Raw genomic sequence first — 19,699 nt, forward strand, 5'->3', positions numbered from 1 at the left:
ATGTACATGCACTGTGTCCGCAAATTAATCAATCCTTACCAGTAGATTGCCTATATTTCATAATTGAGGCTTCTCTTATTAAAAATGAATACTTTTGCATACGTAATTAAACAAAGAAATGTAGTCTTAGATTGATGCTAGAACTTAATGTTCTTTTATCTATGAAGACACTCCTCCATCTGAGGAACTAGCAGAACTGTTTGCTGAAATCATTTGTTCATTGTTTAATCTGAAAAATGTTAAGCTCTTTAGAAACATGTTCCCCTATGATATTTTCAATCCCTCTCTAATATGTAAGCTTCGAAACAGTTATAGAACTGAACATAGGATATAAGTTTTTTTTAACAACAAAAAATAGTTATAAATGTGATTGAATGAATTTTTAGTCTGTAAATCAAAGAGAGTAAATCAAAATATCAACTTTAAAATAAAACAAAGACTGCTCCTTTTTGTGATTGTGTTCATATTTGTTTGACACACATGGCTTGCTTGTTCATATTTCTTGCAGTCATTGGCTTGACTTCAGCTGTGTTTCAATTCCTCTGGTAAAAACAGGCCCACCCCAGCAGCCCACTGTACAACTGCACACCCAGCCCCTTCCCTCTCTCTTTCTTACTCCCCAACTGTCTTGCCTTACCCTCCTCCAAAAAGAGAGCACTTCACTTTTCTCCTGCACTGAGTATTTTCATTAGGAAAAGAGGCGAAGTGCAGAGTGAAAAAGGAAGAGAGACTACACTGAGCTACCTACTACGGCCACAAAGATTTTTGCGGGTATGTTCCTCTTATGTTCCTCAATTTCTCTTCCTCTATTTCACTCATGAATATTTTCTTTGGTAGTTCTGGTATGTTTTCGTCGTGTGTTGCTTATACTTTACAGTATTAATGATTTCACGTAAACTGCCGCTCTTCCCTAGGTGGCCTGTGTGTTTACTCAGAGCCATGGCATACCAGTGTATCTGTCTTGCTGTCTTGCTCCTTCTGATTGGTCACATGTTTGCAGGTAAGAGCCCTGACCGGTGATAATGGGATAAAACAAGGATGGGAAATGTTACACTTATTCATAAGATACTTCTTGAAATGACAAAAAAATGTCAGCTAATCAGTCCACACCCTTACAGTAGTTTCCAATACAAATGTTTTTACAGTCAGTAGTTTGTGTGTGTGAGTGTGTGTGTGTGATATTATATATATATATATATATATATATATATATATATATATATATATATATATATATATATATATATATATATATAAGCAAAATGTACATCAAATGAAATATTGGATACAAAAAATGTTTTTGTGTGTAACTATGTGCATGTTCTGTTACAATCTCTCTCTCTTTGCAATGACATGACATCTGTTTCTGATTTGTCGTGTTCTGAACGCAAGATCTTAGAAAAGACAACACATTTCATGCATGAGACATTGGGCAAAATCCAGCACTTCGGCAATTACTGCACATTTATAGCATAAGCAAATCATTTGGACTTGCGTAATGCATTTTTTTCTTCATTTTTTTAGCATGTAAGATGATAGAGCTTTGTTTCTTGTAACTTTCCTGGAAGAGAAATCTGACATAATTGGCTAAATGTGTGTGATCTCATTTCCTAAGAATGAGAACAGAAAGTCATGGGCAAATCTGAAAGGCTCAAGCTCTCTTTTACTTTGTCATATTGTTAGTATTGATTAAGGAAATACCCCATGAGGCACAGATATTTGAGTCAATGTCAATGTCAATGTCAACTTTATTTGTATAGCACTATTTAAACAACACATGTTGACTAATGTGCTTTACAACATCTAAGTATAAAAAAGAAACAAATACAATTTTACAACACACATTAACAGTAATAATAAAAAATATTTAAAAAAGAGGGATATTTGAGGTTAACTAAAACATTGGAGATCTTTTGCATTGAGCTTTTTGGGCAGATGAGGTACAAAAACAGAGACTCATGATTCTTGTTTCAGTCATTCATTCATTCATTCGTTCGTTCGTTCGTTCGTTCGTTCGTTCGTTCGTTCGTTCGTTCGTTCGTTTGTTCTTTCTTTCTTTCTTTCTTTCTTTCTTTCTTTCTTTCTTTCTTTCTTTCTTTCTTTCTTTCTTTCTTTCTTTCTTTCTTTCTACTACCTACATATTATGTCTGATTATGTCAATGACTGTTATTCTAATTTCTACATTATATACATTGGGGTCCAGCACTCTGAGATCACTAGTGGAAATGCTTTTTTTAACATTAAAAAAAAGTTCAAGTCAAATTGTTTTCTCAACAAACTGCTTCAGTAAATAGTAGAAATATTTGCATGCATTTCAGAATGTTTCAGTGGGGTTTTTTTTTGTCCCTCGATTTTCTGTTGTCTGATGTCTGAATTTTTTTTTTTTTTACAAAAAAGACAATGTAAAAGTTTGATTGTATTAAATGACAGGAAGTGAAAACATCTTGAATAAAAGTTATTAAATGGATTTCTGGACATTTTAGAATGTTAAGCTAAAAATAATCGTTATATTTGTTCTACTTTTTGAATTTTCACTTTTGTTTAATTCCATAATTCATAGTCTTGATTATTGAATATGCCAGATTTATCAAGATATTATTTTCAATTCTCTGATTTCTGGACCCAACTATAGCAGTAATTTTCCTTTGATCAAGAAAATACAATTGTGACCTGTTTTATGCACATAAAATCAACATTTCAGTCAGAGATAACTGACAAATATCTGAATAGAAATGCATTTGTGATGGTATTAATGCTATTAGAAAATATATTAGCAGCGTGTAATCTGGGATATAAGTTTGGCATTAGTATCCATCTTTTCTGTAGCACTACACCAGAATTTTGAGTCCAGCAAAGGCAGCAGCTGGTGATGCAAACATTCTCTTGAACCTGTGAACCTCAGCCACCTGCGTTCACACACTTTCCCATGTCTTAAATACGGGACACAGCTATATTTAATAGTTTATGTTCTTATTCTACTTTCAAGTCACATAAAAAATCTCCCAAATGCAAAAAAATCCAGACACACACACAAAAAAGAATAAAAAATTGAAATAGACCATGATTAAGGTACTTTTTAGAAAATTAATTTGTTTCTGTTTATACTATCTTCATGGTTTTATTGATTTGATCCATGGGCTGTTTAGCAAAAAATTAAAGGTGTATAAGTTGCAAAATTGGACACTGCAATAGCAGCAATCAGGATAAACCCACAAATAACATTTACACACAGCTGGGAAACAGAGCTGCTTGCTGGGAGAAAAGTAAAGCTCTCTTATTCATCTTATCTCTGACACTGCAGCATTAGTCTACTATTAATGCTGTTCGTTGGAGGATGCCTTTAAAAATTCATGAGACATTTTCTGCTGAAAATCTAGGATTAGACCTTACAAGTAGACAGCTCAGTTACTTAGTAATGGTTGATACTGGGCAATTTTAAGCAGATAAAATCTGGTTCTCATTAAATTGTTTTACTGCAAATTCCTTGTCAGTACCGAGTGTTAAATGGAAAGGTTGCAGAGATCCACACCTATAGTGTTGAGCAAGCCAAGAATGGATAGAACAGAAGAATGGATGGAGCAGAGACACAATCCCAGTGTGAGACATCAAGATTTTAATTATGGATATCAACCGTCTCACAGGTAAATATAGTTATAGGCAAAGCTTTACATCCAAACCCACCAATCACAAGGGTCTTTTACACAAATGACACATAATGTACAGCGGAGTAACAGGAACTATAGATGAAATGTGGTCCAGAAACTGTTATGGGTCTAATGGGACTACTTTTTATATTTACATTTCTTTCAGCCAACTTCAGCTGTTAAGAGAGAAAAAAAGAACTGTTCTCAGGTCAGTTGTAAGTTTTGACTCTGGTTTCGGGTGATTTTCTTATCTCAGCGTGAGGAAAGCAGTCACGTCTGTTATTCAGTGATGTCATGGAAACACACGGTGCGGCAGCCTGGCGTCTGGCTCAGCTTGCTCAGCTCTCCTGGTGTGTTTATTAGGGAAAATGCTGTAGTAGGAGAAACGTGTTCAAACATACCTCTTGCCTGCTTCAAGCATTTCACACAGCACCAAGTTTGATATATATATTTTTTAACTCAGCCTTCAAAGCAGAGTAATGGTTGAAACTGTAAATTATTTGACTGTACCTAATAACCTGCTGCTGTAATAATGAAGACTATGATGCTCATACTGAAAAACACTCACATGATGAACTGAGTTTTTGGAATGAATAATCCACTAGACTTGAGTGTAATTTGATTACATGGTCTCCTCATGGTATCTTTGTGTGTGTGTGTGTGTGTGTGTGTGTGTGTGTGTGTGTGTGTGTGTGTGTGTGTGTGTGTGTGTGTGTGTGTGTGTGTGTGTGAGAGAGAGAGAGAGAGAGAGAGAGATTCCTGACTTACACAATGCCCTTAACTCTAACCCCTTCAGCACCATGCACATCTTGTATGTTTTTTGACCCCTTCAGGTTGACCCCACATATTATCTCACACATTCTCATTATTTTTCTCTCCCTCTCTTCTTATTTTTCCCAGACCCTCTTCCCATTCAGTTATTTGTAATTCTAACAAATAACTAATTCTACCAAATGTCCTATTAATGTGTGACATTCAGATAATTTTTTTTCAGAATATACTGCATATATATATATATATATATATATATATATATATATATATATATATATATATATATATATATATATGTGTGTGTGTGTGTGTGTGTGTGTGTGTGTGTGTGTGTGTGTGTGTGTGTGTATTTACTTTTAATTTTAATAATGTTTAAGAACATTGTATGTTTTTATTCTTTCATTGAAAATGCTAATGTACCCATTTTGTCTATTGATTTTAATATCTTTATTCACTACATATATATCTAGGTATATACATTATTTAATGGACCTCAAAGATACAACCAAACTCAAACATGTCATACATTCTATGAAGATTTTCCTACTGTATGTCTTATGTCACTGCATGGAGCCAAATCAAATATCCATATATAGCTTCACCTTTTGTAAGAAATAATCAGAGCCAATAACATAGTATTTGTGGGGTTTAACAGACGATGATTTGCATTGTTTTTTGTCACAGTGCCTGAGATTGATCCTGCCAACCGAAACGATCATGTAACTCCCTGTCAGGACCACAGCAAGCTTAATGACAGACTGGATGCAGTGGAAAAGGTGATCCATAACCTTACTGTCATTACTTTATGTCACTGAGATATATGCTGCTGTATTCCTCCAAGCAGCTCCAGTTCAAGGTTGAAAGATCATCCTCTCTCTCTCTCTCTCTCTCTCTCTCTCTCTCTCTCTCTCTCTCTCTCTCTCTCTCTCTCTCTCTCCCTCCCTCCTTCCCCCCATCCATCACACCATGACCCTCAGTTCTCTCTGTGACCGATCTGACTATTAGCAAAAATAAAACTCAGTTAAGGCAACCTGAGAGAAGTCACCCTCGTATGTTCTTCAACTCTCACTCATTCGCCATTCTCGTCTGTTCTTCGTGTCCTTTTGTACAAGCTGATGAGTCATATCTGTTTCTCTTCCAAGCTCACTCAGCCTTCCCGCTCAGCTTGTTGATCTCGTATCTTTGATTTATGTTGTTGTTTGTTTCACTTCCACCAGTATTTTGTTATCGTTTAATGCTTCACATATTTTATTTATTCTTCTCTGCAAAAAATTGTTGTAATAAATCACTTTCTTGGATCTCAGCTTTATATTTCTTAAGTAACTTTGTTAGTCCACTTCTGTTTCTGTCCATTATGATTCTTCTAATATTGTGCATTTTATTCCAGTGTTTCCTCAGTATGTCCATTCACTCACTGTAATACAAAAAAAAAAAAAAATACTTCTGACTCTTGCGTGTAACCTCTGTTCTCTTCCACATGTGTGACTCTTCACATCTGTCTCAAGCGGGTCGAGGAGACGGTACAAAAGCTGGAGGTTGAGCTGACTGCACTGCTTAATACCATCCAGGCTCCTGAATGGAGCTCTGTACTGAGCTCTGACACTGCTGCAGCTGCAGTAGACATACTGGATGAAAGCAATGTCCCACCACACTCTTGAGCTCAAGCAAGGCAGAGAAAGAAAGGTATAAGACACAAAATAGCTGTAGATAATTTCTCTGTTTGTTTTATCATGAGTTAGATATTCATTTCAGATGTACACTATGTAAAAACAGCTGGTTTGGTGTTAATGTCCTGAGCAACTGGTGACCGAGGAAGGTTACTATTATGGGTAGGAAAAAAATCCAAAAATGAGACATTATAGACCATTATTTTCTATAATGTGATGTATGTCTATCTAAAACTGGCCCTATGTTATTACTTAATGATAATTGAGGGTGAGAGGAGAAAAGCATGAAACATTGTTATTGCTTAATAGTCAGTCACCTCTGAAGGTATTAGAACAGCAAGGCCAATTCTATTATTTTTTGCTCCACACTCACATTGTGTGTGTGTGTGTGTGTGTGTGTGTGTGTGTGTGTGTGTGTGTGTGTGTGTGTGTGTGTGTGTGTGTGTGTGTGTGTGTGTGTGTGTGTGTGTGTGTGTGTCTATCTATCCCCTGCTGTTAAAGCCTGATTTAATCCACACACCAGTCAGTCAGGACGTCAGAGCGGCTATTATAGTCATTAGTATTGTTAGCTTGCAGGTTTTACACTTCTAATGCACACTACAGGCACCGGACAACAAACATTTACATTAAGAGCATTTGGCAGACTCCCTTTTCCAGATGTACAACAGTGCTTTTAAGTCTCATATCGTTGAATACATTATGACTGTTTCACTACGTTACAGACTTAGGACACCATCAACCTAAACACAGGCCACCTTGAGGTACCTCGAGACACACCGACTACTTCCACTCTATTTGTGCATTAAAAATTGGAGTTAGGTTTTGAGGAGGGAGATTTTATTGCGTTTATTGGTAGAAGGATGTTGGAGAAGGAGCTGCCAGGCAAGAGGTCAAGAGGAAGGTCAAAGAGGAGATATATAGATGTGTTAAATGAGGACATGAAGTTAATTGGTACGAGGGTAGAGGATGACGAGGGGAGAGTTTGGTGGAAACAGATGATTCACCATGGTGATCCCTAACGGGAAATGCAGAAAGTAGGTGAAGAAGATAAATTGCAGTTAAGTTTGGATTTGAAAGATGGAGGAATTTAAAAATTCATATATCTATCATAAAATTCAAGATTAGTTGTATTTCAAACACAAACAAGCCAAAGTCCAGTAACTATTTTATGTCTTAAACCTAACACGTAAGTTTACTCCAAATGCTTGATTAAAAGCTGAGACCTTGGATAACTCTTTGAGAAATTCTGATTTAAACTAGAAATATATTTTCTCTAAAAATGTTTGCAAAGCATTTGTTTCATTACAAAAATTGTATTGACTCGGTTACTCCTTATATTTAAAGCACTCCATGGTGTCATTTTTCTTCACACACATTTTTTCTATCCTTACACTCCAGCTCGCACAGTCAGCTTGCCTGATACTTGTGTACTGCTGCACCGAACCACACAGACCAGACTGGTTGTGATCAGGTGGGAAGATTCAGTGCTTCGGCCTCCAGATTCAGCTACACCAGTGTACAGACTTCTTTCAAGACCAATCTAGAATCCAAAGACATTCCCTTTCTTTCAATCCTGTTACTTCTCTTCTTGCCAGCTTTTCTGTTTCCTTAATAGAAGTTTAAAGTGACCTTGAGCATGAGGAGGTTGCTCTATGAATGCAAATTATTATAACATACAAAGAATGTACTAACAATTCTCTCTGAAGAAAATTTTTTCTAGGAAAACCAAAAACACACACTTTAGTTTCAGTTCAACCAGAATTCTACATTTTCACATTGATTCCTTATGAACAGACAGAGCCAGTGCCCTTAAATATTTTATTATTATTTTTCAATATCATTAAAACAAACTATGGGATGCCAAAATTTAAACAGAGTCTATTGATACATATCATGCCATCCACAATTATTTGAAGATGATGCTTTGCTTTGTAGAGTAGAAGAGTTGATAACGCAGTCCTAGAGTATGAAAATTGGATGGCGATACAGAGCACTGATGTCATTGGTGAACATGTTGTCATCATTGTCATAATCTCAGTGAGTAAGAGTTTTCATTTCACTGGTGAGTGTGTATGGCAAAGCGAAATAGCTACAACCGTATGCCTTCCCCAAAACACCCCATTCTAGTCATTATAAATAGGGGTACATGCAAAAAAGTCAATGTTTATTTAATATGTTATGGTATCAGTATAGTAATCAATAGCTTACAGTGAATTAATGTCCACTTGAGGCTAACAATAGAATTGATGTTTAATTCCAGAAACATTCCATGATTGTTACTTATCACAATAAATGCTTCTTTACAAATTATTACATTGGTCCTATGCAATACTTTCATACTCCCACACACAGACACACGTACACGCACAAATACACACACACAAACGCACGCACACACACACACACGCAGATGCACAGATTACGGCAATAATTACAGATACACACATACGCGCACAGCAAACAGACAAATGCAAACGTACAGGCACTCATTTTTATTTAGAAACAGCTATGCAAATGGTACAAAAGCTTTGGCGTTTTTGCCTACAAGTTGTGCCTGCACACTTGGAAATAGAAGTCACTGTATGAAGATATAGCTTCATACAACTGCCTCATTCTATTAGAACTATTTTAATCTGATTTTTGTTAATACTTAAGTCTGATATGCACACCCACATAAAACTGTGGAGAAAAGGTCCTGCTTCTAGCTATGTTTTACATAATTATTCAACCAAAATTGTAAAATCGTGTTGCCTAATTACGTAGAATGCTACATGTCCCAACATCACAACTCAGATCTACTGTATGGTGTCACCTTAATACAAACAGTATCGTATTTATATACTATCGAATCATTGCTACTCTAAAGAAAAAGCCTCATCCGGCTCACTGGGGGAGTGCTTAACCCAAATCAAAGCAGGACCCCAAATGGCACCTACAATGCTTATATTACAGAGAATTTTTTTTTTATTTACTTAATCGAACAAAATCTTAAACAAAATACTGGTGTATTATAGAGGTCAATAAAGCTTATTCCCCTGGTGAAGTGAAATTCATCAGTAGGTCCTAAGCGGCAGGAATGGAAGAGCACTAGAGTTGTGAACTGAACGCACTGAACGCAAACTGCAGTGTAATCTACACTGAACATCAAATCATTCTGGAATAAGCATCTTACATGAAAAACACTAACAGTCAGAAGGAGAAACATAGATGCCAACCACTGAACAGCGTGCTGGCTAGAAGCAGCAAGTTTATCAAGACAGAGATACAGAAAAACCAAGCCATTAACATTAACATCTTAACAAATTTTGACACAAAGTTAAGAAAGTCATCAAAGTTCGATTTCTTTGTATGTATTTACTTGTGACATACTATGAACATTTTTTTTCTCAGACATTCAGAACATGACAGTTGCAGTCATATGGTCACTCAAGTCATATTTTTAAGAGTGACTCTTTTTTGTTGCTAAGCAATTAATCCCAGTTTGTTCCCAGATAGCAGACGATTCCAGGCCAAAGGTTAGGCACATTAGAGTCAGTTATTATGATGGGAAGTGTGTTGTAATCCAAAAGTGGGTGTGTAAACAGCTTTTTATTTAGAGTCTGGATCAAAAAAGCTCCAATGCAATGAGCCATATCTAAAATTTGTGCAGTGTTTGTTAATTTTGGACCAAAGGTGGTTCAACTGCACCATATCATGCCTGAGATACTGTACGGTGTCATCGTGTTTGAGTTGTTGCTGTCATTCCGCAGCAGAGCGTGTGCTGGATGAAAGAGGTATGTGTGGGTGGGCACTGGGTCATCACTCACTTGCTATCTGGGAATTACATCTATAGAATGGAACTGAATGCTTAATGACTAGTAAATAGCAGCCCACTTTCAGAGGGAGCAGCTGAAAGAGCAAACATAGCAAGTCTAAAGTTCAGAGTGTTTTCACCTATTCATAATTAATACACAAACAGCATTCTCATTTGGCCGCCCTTGTCATGTTATCATTCTTACGGCAGAGTCCTATTGCTCTGTGTCATCATGCGTTCTCGGTGCGGCTTTGTTAGTTCTAAAATGTCTACTTTACATCATGCTGTACAGATAATGTTGCATAGAAGATTGAGCTTACTCTAGAGGCCATGTAGGGAACAAGAAAATGGAGGCCATGTCGTTGCTCGTATAGGCTGAACCCAAACCGTGCTGAGATGAATGAAACTGGGATGGAGAAAAGAGATGTTTCAGAGCCCTAATTAGTTGCACTTAGGGCTTTATAGGCATGGTGAGCGCAGTGACGCCTAAGAGACCAGCAGGAGGTGCTGTGCCTGTGGCTCTATGAGCTGCCCGGAGATGAACACACCGAGCCGCACATGCTCAGTTTAGAGGTCTCAGGTTCGGGCTCGGTTTCTTCATCCTCTGTCGCGCCTTCTGCCTCTTCTGCCTCACGGTCAGGGTCGCCTTCTCCTTCTGCTTCTCCCTCTGCTGCCTCCCCTTCTCCCATGCAGCCTTCCTCCTGTCTCCTCTTCAACCTGACACATAAAACACAAAGGTATGGGCACAGTTCCCATATATAGGAGTGCACATTACTCTTTTGTGTGATGTTACATGTACATTCAGCAAATCTTTAGATTTGTCACAAAGACATTACACACGAAGGATAAGGAGTCATAAATAATGAGGCAGTGCCAAAAATAGAGCTTGGTTGTGATGGTAGAACTTAGAGAGTCTACTAAATAATAAACCAGGTAATAAATTATATCAGACACAGTGTCTGTACATTGTAGCATACAGATTCTCCTGCCAATAAACAGGACCTCTATGCTTACAGCTAACACAAAGCTATGTGTATATATATGTAGTTGGAATCCTCAAGAGTATAAATATTGTACCTGTTAGTATACAGTGTACATCATTTAACTGTAAATGTGCATACAGCATACCTTAAAGATCTTGTAAAAGTTGTATCTTTAAAGCTAATAAAAGCACACTACATGCACTTTCCCAGGTAAATACCCTTACTAAGGGTACAAGAAAGTACCCTAGTGGGTCACAATGCAGTAAGAAGGAAATGCACTGTTCAGTACCTTTTTCTGAGAATGAACTTTTGTTGAAAGAGAAAGCATTAAAGCAAAAAAGTAATTTAGCAAATTATGCCTCTGGAGAAAAATGATGCTAAGCTCTGGGGAAAGCTTTATGAATGCATCACACAATCTATTTTCATAACATAAGCATAGCTGAAAAGTATAAAAAACATAGTCTTACTTTTCTCGGTTGAAGATCACAAACTCTTGCTGTACGACTTCAAGGCACTCCTGTAGGTAGTCGTTCTCCTTCAGAAAGCACAAGTGGTCACAGGTCAGCCTGACACAGACTAAACCAGCAGCATGTACAAAACCAATCAGCTCTTTCCAGATTACAGCTGGCCCTCGCCCCTTTCTCTCTTCACGATGCTCTGCTCACAATGCTTTAGTGGAGACCAGACTTCATATTGTGTTTAGCTTGTTTTTCTTTGCTTGACGTGGCCTAAAAATAGCGTCTCATACATCTGAAAGTGCCAGAGGGCTTAACAACAGTACTGAAAGCTTCATAATTTAATCATTCAGGTAATAATGGAGGTTCATCTGCTCCAGAGGCTGAGGAAGCCTTGCTAGTGAAGCTACAGTATCTGTACTCCTACATTAGCTTACAGATCAGAAAGCACTGTGGTCCTGGCTACATTTAATAAAATGGAGATCCTCTTACTGTATGTCTATAAATAGTCAGGACTTTAAGAGACAGTAATATCATCGATATGATATGCAGTAATATGAAATAAAACGGGGACCATCAGCCCATAGGCCAGGAATTATGCTAATGTCTTTTTCCTTCCATTTTCTCCCCAATTGGTTCACATGCCAATTCATATTCACCATTTATCTCTCCTTTGTTGTATACTGGCTACTAGTCAGGGAGAGAGAGGGTTACCATGTGCTTGCTTCAAGACACATGAAGCCAGCCAGATGCATCTTTTTGTACTTTTCCACATGTCTTGTACATGGCAGCATAACACACTCAGAGGAAAGTGCTATCTAACCTTTTATGCAAACATGAGGCCAAAGACACCCATGAATGACTAGGGTTCCTAAGAATGTCAAGGGAAAGAGCACAGCCAGTTTTGTTCCTTTGGATCCTGGTTTTGGTGCTGTCAGTATTCAGACTGCAGTCTGGTGATGAGGTGACATGTTGAACGAATAAATTTTTATTTTAATAGGGGAAAAACAGATGTCCTTTATACACTAATTTATGTTAACCATGGAGCTCAGAAGGTGAGAGCCATGTTTCTTATGCAGTAAATTTGTTCACGTTTGTATGAATACATACATACATACATATATATACATTTAGATTCATATTCAAATTCATATTCTGACATGGCAGAGAGGGATAGATTTTTTTTTTTTCATATAGAAAATCCACAGAGATCTAGATAAAACTTTTAAGTAAAGCAGAGGGGAGTGAATCCTCGAAGTATATCCAGATCAGAGGTTATAATTACTCACAGATTGGGAATCTTTGCTGTTGTCTCTAGATCGGTTCTTGGCCAGACGCTTTTTCTTCTTATGTAGCGGACGGGATTCTAAAATCATCTCTTCCAGCTCAAAGGTGGGGTCACAATGCAGACGCCCTTTCTGTGTTCACCCACACACAACAGACAAACCAGACGGTGGTGAAAAATAATAAAAGCAATGTATTTCTCAAAACATTAATATATAACCCATGAAGCATGTATATGCATTAGGGATTAGTCATCTTGCTTAGTTTGTATGCCAATCTGTGTAGGTAGAACATGTTTTTGTGTGTGTGTGTGTGTGTGTGTGTGTGTGTGTGTGTGTGTGTGTGTGTGTGTGTGTGTGTGTGTTTGTGTTTATGTCTGGCTACTGTGTGAGCTGTGTATTGTGCGGAAGTGTTTAATCGGCCCCTACGTTGGGAACAAATCCAGCCTCCATCTTCTTCTCATACATGGCATCCCAGTTCACGTCTGAAAGGTAGGGGGCTGTTTGCATGTGGGCAAGACTGCAGAATCGATGCTCCGGATTTACTGTCAACAGCTGAAAAATAAACACATCAAACTTGATTCTTTCCAATTTTCTATTTTTTCCCCCACCCACACAACAAACCACACAAACACACATAGTTCACAAACACACATAGTTGACACACATAGTTCATATATTGCCAGTAAAAAGTTTTGGTTAAACTTGATGCACTTCATTTCACTGGAAACAATTTACATATAATGAAAATGTTACATCATATTCCCTCTACATAAATTGTCCTTAAATTGAATGCTTAAATGTATTAGGGTTGGGCTAGGGTGAATATGATCCTAGACTAAGTAGTGACACTGGCTTTGGGTGTACCTAGGATTAAGTTTGACTCGAGGATTGGGCTAGGGATAGGGTTATGGTAGGGCTTGGTTAAGGATTAGACTAGGTTTAGGGTTTGGATTGAGTAAGGGTTTGGCCAGGGTTAGGGATAAGGTAGGGTTAAGGTTAATGTTGGTATTAGGCTCAGATTGAGTTAGCACTGGGGTTAAACTTGAGTTAAGGCTGCATTAGGGTTGCACTATGGTTAGGATTGGGTTAAAGTTTCCCTCGGGTTTGTGTTATCTGTTAACATACTCATCTGTACAGATAAGTAATTGGAATTGCTTTCAGTGTATTGCTCCTGTGTTAGAAAGCTGAAAAAAGTTTGTAAATTTTTTAAAAGTGTTTCTTATTCCAAGACATTTACATTTCTGGCATTTAGCAGACACCCTTACCCAGAGTGACTTTCATTTTATTTGTTTATACAACTGAGCAATTGAGGGTTCAGGGCCTTGCTCAGGAGCCCAGAAGGGGCAGCTTGGTGGACCTGATGTTTGAACTCACGACCTTCCAATCAGTGCCTTAACCACTAGGCTACCACATCGCCCTCAAAACCTTTTGTATTAGACTGTAATTACATTGATCTGAAATATTGTTAACAATGACATTTTTATTAACATTTTCAGTAGCTACTCTTGGACTTCCAGTACAAGACAGTTTTGACCAAACAGTTTATTAGGTCTGTTCTCACTACAGGGTAATTGACTCAAATTCATGTCTCCTGTAGATGTGGTGGTTAGAGGTTAGGCTTCAAAACACTGGATTGTTCCTTTACAAATGAATTAAATAGGTAAACTGTTATATCAAGCATCATGTTGTGTTCTGAACCATCTTCCATAAAAGTGGATTTAGTGCTGCATGATAACATGTCTTCCTTTTGATATGCAAATAGCAAACTTCATTTTGTTCCAATTCAAAGCCATTCAAGTCAATCTGTCACCACTGGCATTAGTCAGACAGTCTTCAGGGCCAATTAGTTTTAAATAAGAGAGCTGGAGTGATGGAGATGAGAGATAACATGGGCCCATCTGTCTGTGGAGTAATCATAAAAAGCTATTCTGTTATTAACAGGCTGATATAGTTATAAAAGGATGACAGCTTTCCGGCTTATCGTGAGATACTTTATTACTCTAAGATCGCTTAGTGACGAGATTCCTAGCCCATCTGATCGGATGTGCTATGCTATCATTGAAATCATATCTGATTTTGGACATGTTGTTGCTGCTTTATTCTCAGAAGGCAGAGACTGTCTCCACAAAGTCCAGACCGAAGTAATCGATCTGTTCAGGCATGGATGAGACAAATGGACATCTCAGTCAAAAGTGCTAATACAGAACCCAAGACTCAGCAATTATAAAATAATTCAGTAAGTGTGTCTGTACATGTGTTTGTGTGTATGTGTGTGTATGCCCATAACTCTCCAGCACCATGGACATCGTGTATGTTTTTGAACCCTTCAGGTTGACTCCGCATATTACTCACACATTCTCATTATTGTTTTGCCACTTTCCCTTTTTCTTTCTTCTTTTTCCACACCCTCATTCCATCTCTCTCTCTCTCTCTATTCACAGCCTGATTATGTATTGTATTTCTCCCTTTTTAGGTCTGGTCACCTTCCGCCCATTCCTTTCCCATTATACATTATGCTTCCAACCTTCCAGCTTTCTATCATCTCTCACTTGGGCTCGGCCTCACTCCTACATTGCCTCATTATGTTCCTCCTTTCTGTCTCTGTGAGTTTCAAACCCACTCGCTCTCTGCTGTGTACGGCACTCTCTCCTCAATCTCCTCTTCCAATTAGTTTTCTCTCCATTCCTTTTCACATCACCTTTAAAAATTCCTCCCTCTGCTCATTCATCACAAGCTCGAACCACTCTGTTCTTCTCTTCTCTCAGTAATTTCACTTTGCTCTTGTCATGCCAATGTTTTTGTTAATGAATTTAATCCTATTTAGCCCTATTTCTTTATCCACTTTTCGGAATTCTCAACTTTTATTCTGACTTCTCAACTTCACCTCTCTCTCTCTCTCTCTCTCTCTCTCTCTCTCTCTCTCTCTCTCTCTCTCTCTCTCTCTCTCTCTCTCTCTCCCTCTCTCTCTCTCCCTCTCTCTCACACACACACAGACACACACACAGACACACACACACACACACACACACACACACACACACACACACACACACACACACACACACACACACACACACACACACACACACACACACACACACACACACACACTCACCTTACGCAGCAGGGAGATGAGGTCTTTGTGCCAGGAGTTACAGTACTGCACGCTGACTGTGCTGAAGAGCTGCATTAGAGACTCCACTGAGCTGCTGGCATGGATATCATATGGCCTCTGTGTGATTAAAGAGATTATGTTAAAGAGAGAAATATCAACACAGAGCTAATAATTCAAAATACCTCAATAAGGATAACGATTATTAAATAAGTTATCCATCTACTAAGAATTTTTTGAGCAAATAATCTTAAACACTGGAGATGAGTGAGTTTTCTGTACAGCCGTGAGTAAAGTATGTTTCATTATATAAATCCCTCATTGTCAAGATATGCTAGAGATTTATTGTCAGAAACAACACAGTCAGCTGTATTAATGGCAGTATTTGTTTTAATACAGAGTGTCATGTTTAAGATATTACATGAGGAGTAGCTTTTTCTTTAGCTTCTTTTCTTTCCTCAAGATTTTTGCTCGGCCAATTCCCCATCTTACATCAGCAACCCTGCAGAAGGCTGATGGCTATCACTTGCCTCCTCTGAGTCATGCTGCATCATGTGGAGTGCTATCTGCCCCATCCACATCCATGAGCTCACAGATGCCCATGGTTGACTAGTGTCACTGTGATTCCCAGTGGCTGTGACATTTTCAGAATTCAAACTCATGATCTCCAGATAAAAAAAAGAATATTTTCCTGCTGCATCACTCTTGACCACTCCAGTTCCCACTATTCCTAATTACACAGAGTATGTTTTGCTTGGCATCATTAATTTTTTTCACATCGCTGTTATTCTGTTGCCTCATGTTTTACTTATTTTTAAGTAAACAAGCAAGGTATAATATGGATGATACATTGTGCTTCAGGAGGCAGAAACAGAAACTCCTTTTCCACTGAACAAAACACACACAGTACCAAAACATCTGCTTCAGAAAAAAAATTTCAAAAAAAAAAAAAAAACCTTTGCTTTTTTCTTTGGCACAGGACCAGTAACAAAGATTCAGGTTTTAATAGCTAATATATGCTTTTCCGCTATGGTTGAACTGACAATGATCCCATTGTGCACCAATTATTTGATGTGGTTATTTGAAATCCCTTTTGGTCTTCTTGGGGACTTTTTTTAGTGAATGTTATGAGAATGTTTTTTTATTGCTGTTAATATAAGTTAGCTGAATAGACAAAGAAACAACGATGCCATTGCAGCTGAAACAATGATGTAGATTATGTATAGGTAAATTTATAGTAAACTGTGATATTTTTGAGGTCTTTCCCTTTCTATCCAGCTTTAGGATGGCTTCTAACCACCCCCCCCCCCCTTTTTTGTTTCGACCTCATGTCATCTTAAAGAGATCTCGTTGCCACTGCCAGGCTCTTGTTTGCTTGTCAGGGACATAACACTGCATCTTTATACATTCTGCTTTGTGACATCATCTATTGTTAAAGCGCTATACAAATAAAATGTAATTGAGCTGAGCAGCCTTCAACTCTCTAAGACAACAAAATAGAAGTAGAGCCCTGAGTTCAGTTCCTGTTTGACAGTTTTTTTTGCTACTGAGTGTTTAGTGGAAAGCACCCACAGAGAGAAACAAAGGAAAAAAAAGGATGTGCTAGATCAATGCTACTACTGTTATATAAAGCCAGTGAGTGAATTTTCTTTTAAAACCACTCACCCATCCTCGCAGGACCTCAAATACGGTGACCCCTAATGACCACCAGTCCACTTCAAACGCATAGCCAGTCCCACCACTTACAAAAGACTGGAAAATCTCCGGAGCTGTAAAGGACAAGGCTAAAGTAAATACCAGTTCAAATATTATTTTTATAATTAATTGAAATACCATATGAACAAAAATTATTTGATTGGTTAAACATGTTAATAATTAATAAAGGCTTTTGTACCCATATATGGCTTGGTTCCAGCTAATGCTGTGGCTCTTTCTCCATCTTTGATAATCGTTGCAATATTGAAGTCAGTCAGGTGAGCATGACCTGAGGCAAGACACAACCAGTTTAAAGCAACTGAAGCCAAACTCCTCCATAGCAGCATTCAGAAAAATGCAAGCCTATGACTTCATAAATGAAAGCAGATCCCTTTTAATGGCTTTTATTTTTTAAGTTAAAAAAATCCATGCCATTTAATGCAATGTGTGATCCATTCACTGATACAGGCTTGCTCAGAGAACATAAGAAACACAGAGAATAAATCATTTATATTGTACAAAAATATAGACAAGTGATAGTTTTAATGGAAGAGCTTGTCCTTGAGACTGTATTATTATGTATTATAGGCTGGATGACCCTGAGCAGGGCTTACTGCATGGAGGCAGACTGTGTTACCGTCGCTATGCCTCCCAGCCTGTGGGATCACATCTCCTACATGTCACCTTGGATCACTTTCATATGTCTATTAAGATGTTTAGTGAACCTTCTATACAAAGACCTACACACATTCCTTACCTTGTTCATCCAGAAGAATATTGTCTGGTTTGATATCCCTGCAAAAAAAATACAGTTAAATTATCACTATTTTACCTTACATACAAAAGCTTTTGATCAATTGCGCTCTTTGTAGGATTAAGTAGTATTGCAGCAGTGCCATGATAAAAATCCTATTGAAGCCATTTTGAAAGGTATGATATGTGAGACGGTAATGTGATCAGTGACCTGTGGCTGGAGATAGCTCTACTTTTTCACGGTTCTGTTAACAAATAATGCAGGTACCATAAACCATGCAAAAAAAAAAAAAAATGCAATTTCAGAAGTTTTTCGCTATTTCAGTTAGGCTTTAGTGAACCATATAATGTCAGCACAGAACCAAACTAATCCCTGTGTGAGAGTTCTGCTGACAACGAAAATAGCTACCCTACAGGGACAAACTAATAAAACAAAATGCTTCTACTTGGATATGCTTTTCTTTTGTGATTGCAGAATATGTGTGTGTGTGTGTGTGTGTGTGTGTGTGTGTGTGTGTGTGTGTGTGTGTGTGTGTGTGTGTGTGTGTGGTGTGTGTGTGTGTGTGGTGTGTGTGTGTGGTGTGTGTGTGTGTGTGTGTGTGTGTGTGTGTGTATGTGTGTGTGTGTGTGTGCGCGCGCGCACTGGTCGATCTGTGTATGTTCTGAGTTATAAAGTTCCTTGTTGCGCTTTCCTGGTGTGAATGTTTATCTCTCAGGGGGTCTTCGTAGATTTCTCCATGCCTGCTAATTGCCTAGGACACACGTACATGCCTCTCACGCACACACATGCCTCGCTGTGGGGTCTCACGCACACACTGCCAACACACCCCACCATGCTATACACACATGCATGCACACACAAACACACACTGCACTTCCAACACAACTAATTAAGACAACGATCCCACACGGCTTATAGTCAGCCAAGATGATTAGATTCATGAACACTGGATTCATATTATTCCTATTATACAACTTACACATACATAACAATTCTTCTTCTTCTTCTCTGTCTTCATTCACTCATTTACTATATTATATCCTATATTTAAGATTAAGCAGTGGATCCACTACACAATCCTCAACATAAAAAATGTGTCGAATCCCCACAAAATGTATTTTTGTGAAAATATCTTGAATTTTAAAATTCTGGCATATTGTAAGATTCAACAAATATTTTGCTAAAAAAAATTTCTTCTTTTTATAAAGAAATGCTTAAAACATAAAATAAATTATTTCTGATGATTAAAAATCATGATTATCACAATCTAAAATATTAAGTAAACAAATATATTTCTTAATTTTTCAGCATATATGCAGTAAATATGATTTGTGCAGTAATAATGATATTCATATTCTAACAAACAATATAAACCTGGAAAGCAAGACTTGGGAATTTGGGTGTCAATTAGATCTTCATATATTTACTATATTTTCTCCTTCTGGCAAAATATTTTGTTATGATACTAAATGTCAAAAGATTTTACAGTACATCAGGAATCTGACAGGGAGAAAATTGTTCAAAGCAAAATCATCT

At 37.7% G+C, this 19,699-nt stretch overlaps 1 protein-coding gene and 1 long non-coding RNA gene across 2 annotated transcripts in view; one reads left to right on the forward strand and one right to left on the reverse strand.

Annotated features, from left to right (window-relative positions):
• Positions 1 to 606: 606 nt before the first annotated feature.
• Positions 607 to 8,395, forward strand: LOC113660986. The gene is made up of 5 exons (XR_003444957.1): positions 607 to 771; positions 915 to 1,000; positions 5,103 to 5,194; positions 5,924 to 6,101; positions 7,484 to 8,395. It is a non-coding gene; the product is annotated as an uncharacterized LOC113660986 (long non-coding RNA).
• The window catches only part of LOC113660985 (serine/threonine-protein kinase 32C), an 83,262-nt gene continuing 71,452 nt past the window's right edge, over positions 7,890 to 19,699 (reverse strand). The window contains exons 6-13 of the mRNA XM_027174863.2: positions 18,167 to 18,204; positions 17,609 to 17,698; positions 17,380 to 17,483; positions 15,718 to 15,834; positions 13,029 to 13,154; positions 12,606 to 12,734; positions 11,329 to 11,396; positions 7,890 to 10,595 (exon numbers count right to left, since the gene is read on the reverse strand). Of these exons, the coding sequence (XP_027030664.1) occupies positions 10,400 to 10,595; positions 11,329 to 11,396; positions 12,606 to 12,734; positions 13,029 to 13,154; positions 15,718 to 15,834; positions 17,380 to 17,483; positions 17,609 to 17,698; positions 18,167 to 18,204 (868 nt within the window). The 3' untranslated portion in view covers positions 7,890 to 10,399. The remainder of the gene's footprint in view (positions 10,596 to 11,328; positions 11,397 to 12,605; positions 12,735 to 13,028; positions 13,155 to 15,717; positions 15,835 to 17,379; positions 17,484 to 17,608; positions 17,699 to 18,166; positions 18,205 to 19,699) is intronic.

Source organism: Tachysurus fulvidraco, chromosome 4 (assembly GCF_022655615.1).
Source record: "Tachysurus fulvidraco isolate hzauxx_2018 chromosome 4, HZAU_PFXX_2.0, whole genome shotgun sequence".
Classification (NCBI taxonomy): Eukaryota; Metazoa; Chordata; class Actinopteri; order Siluriformes; family Bagridae; genus Tachysurus; species Tachysurus fulvidraco.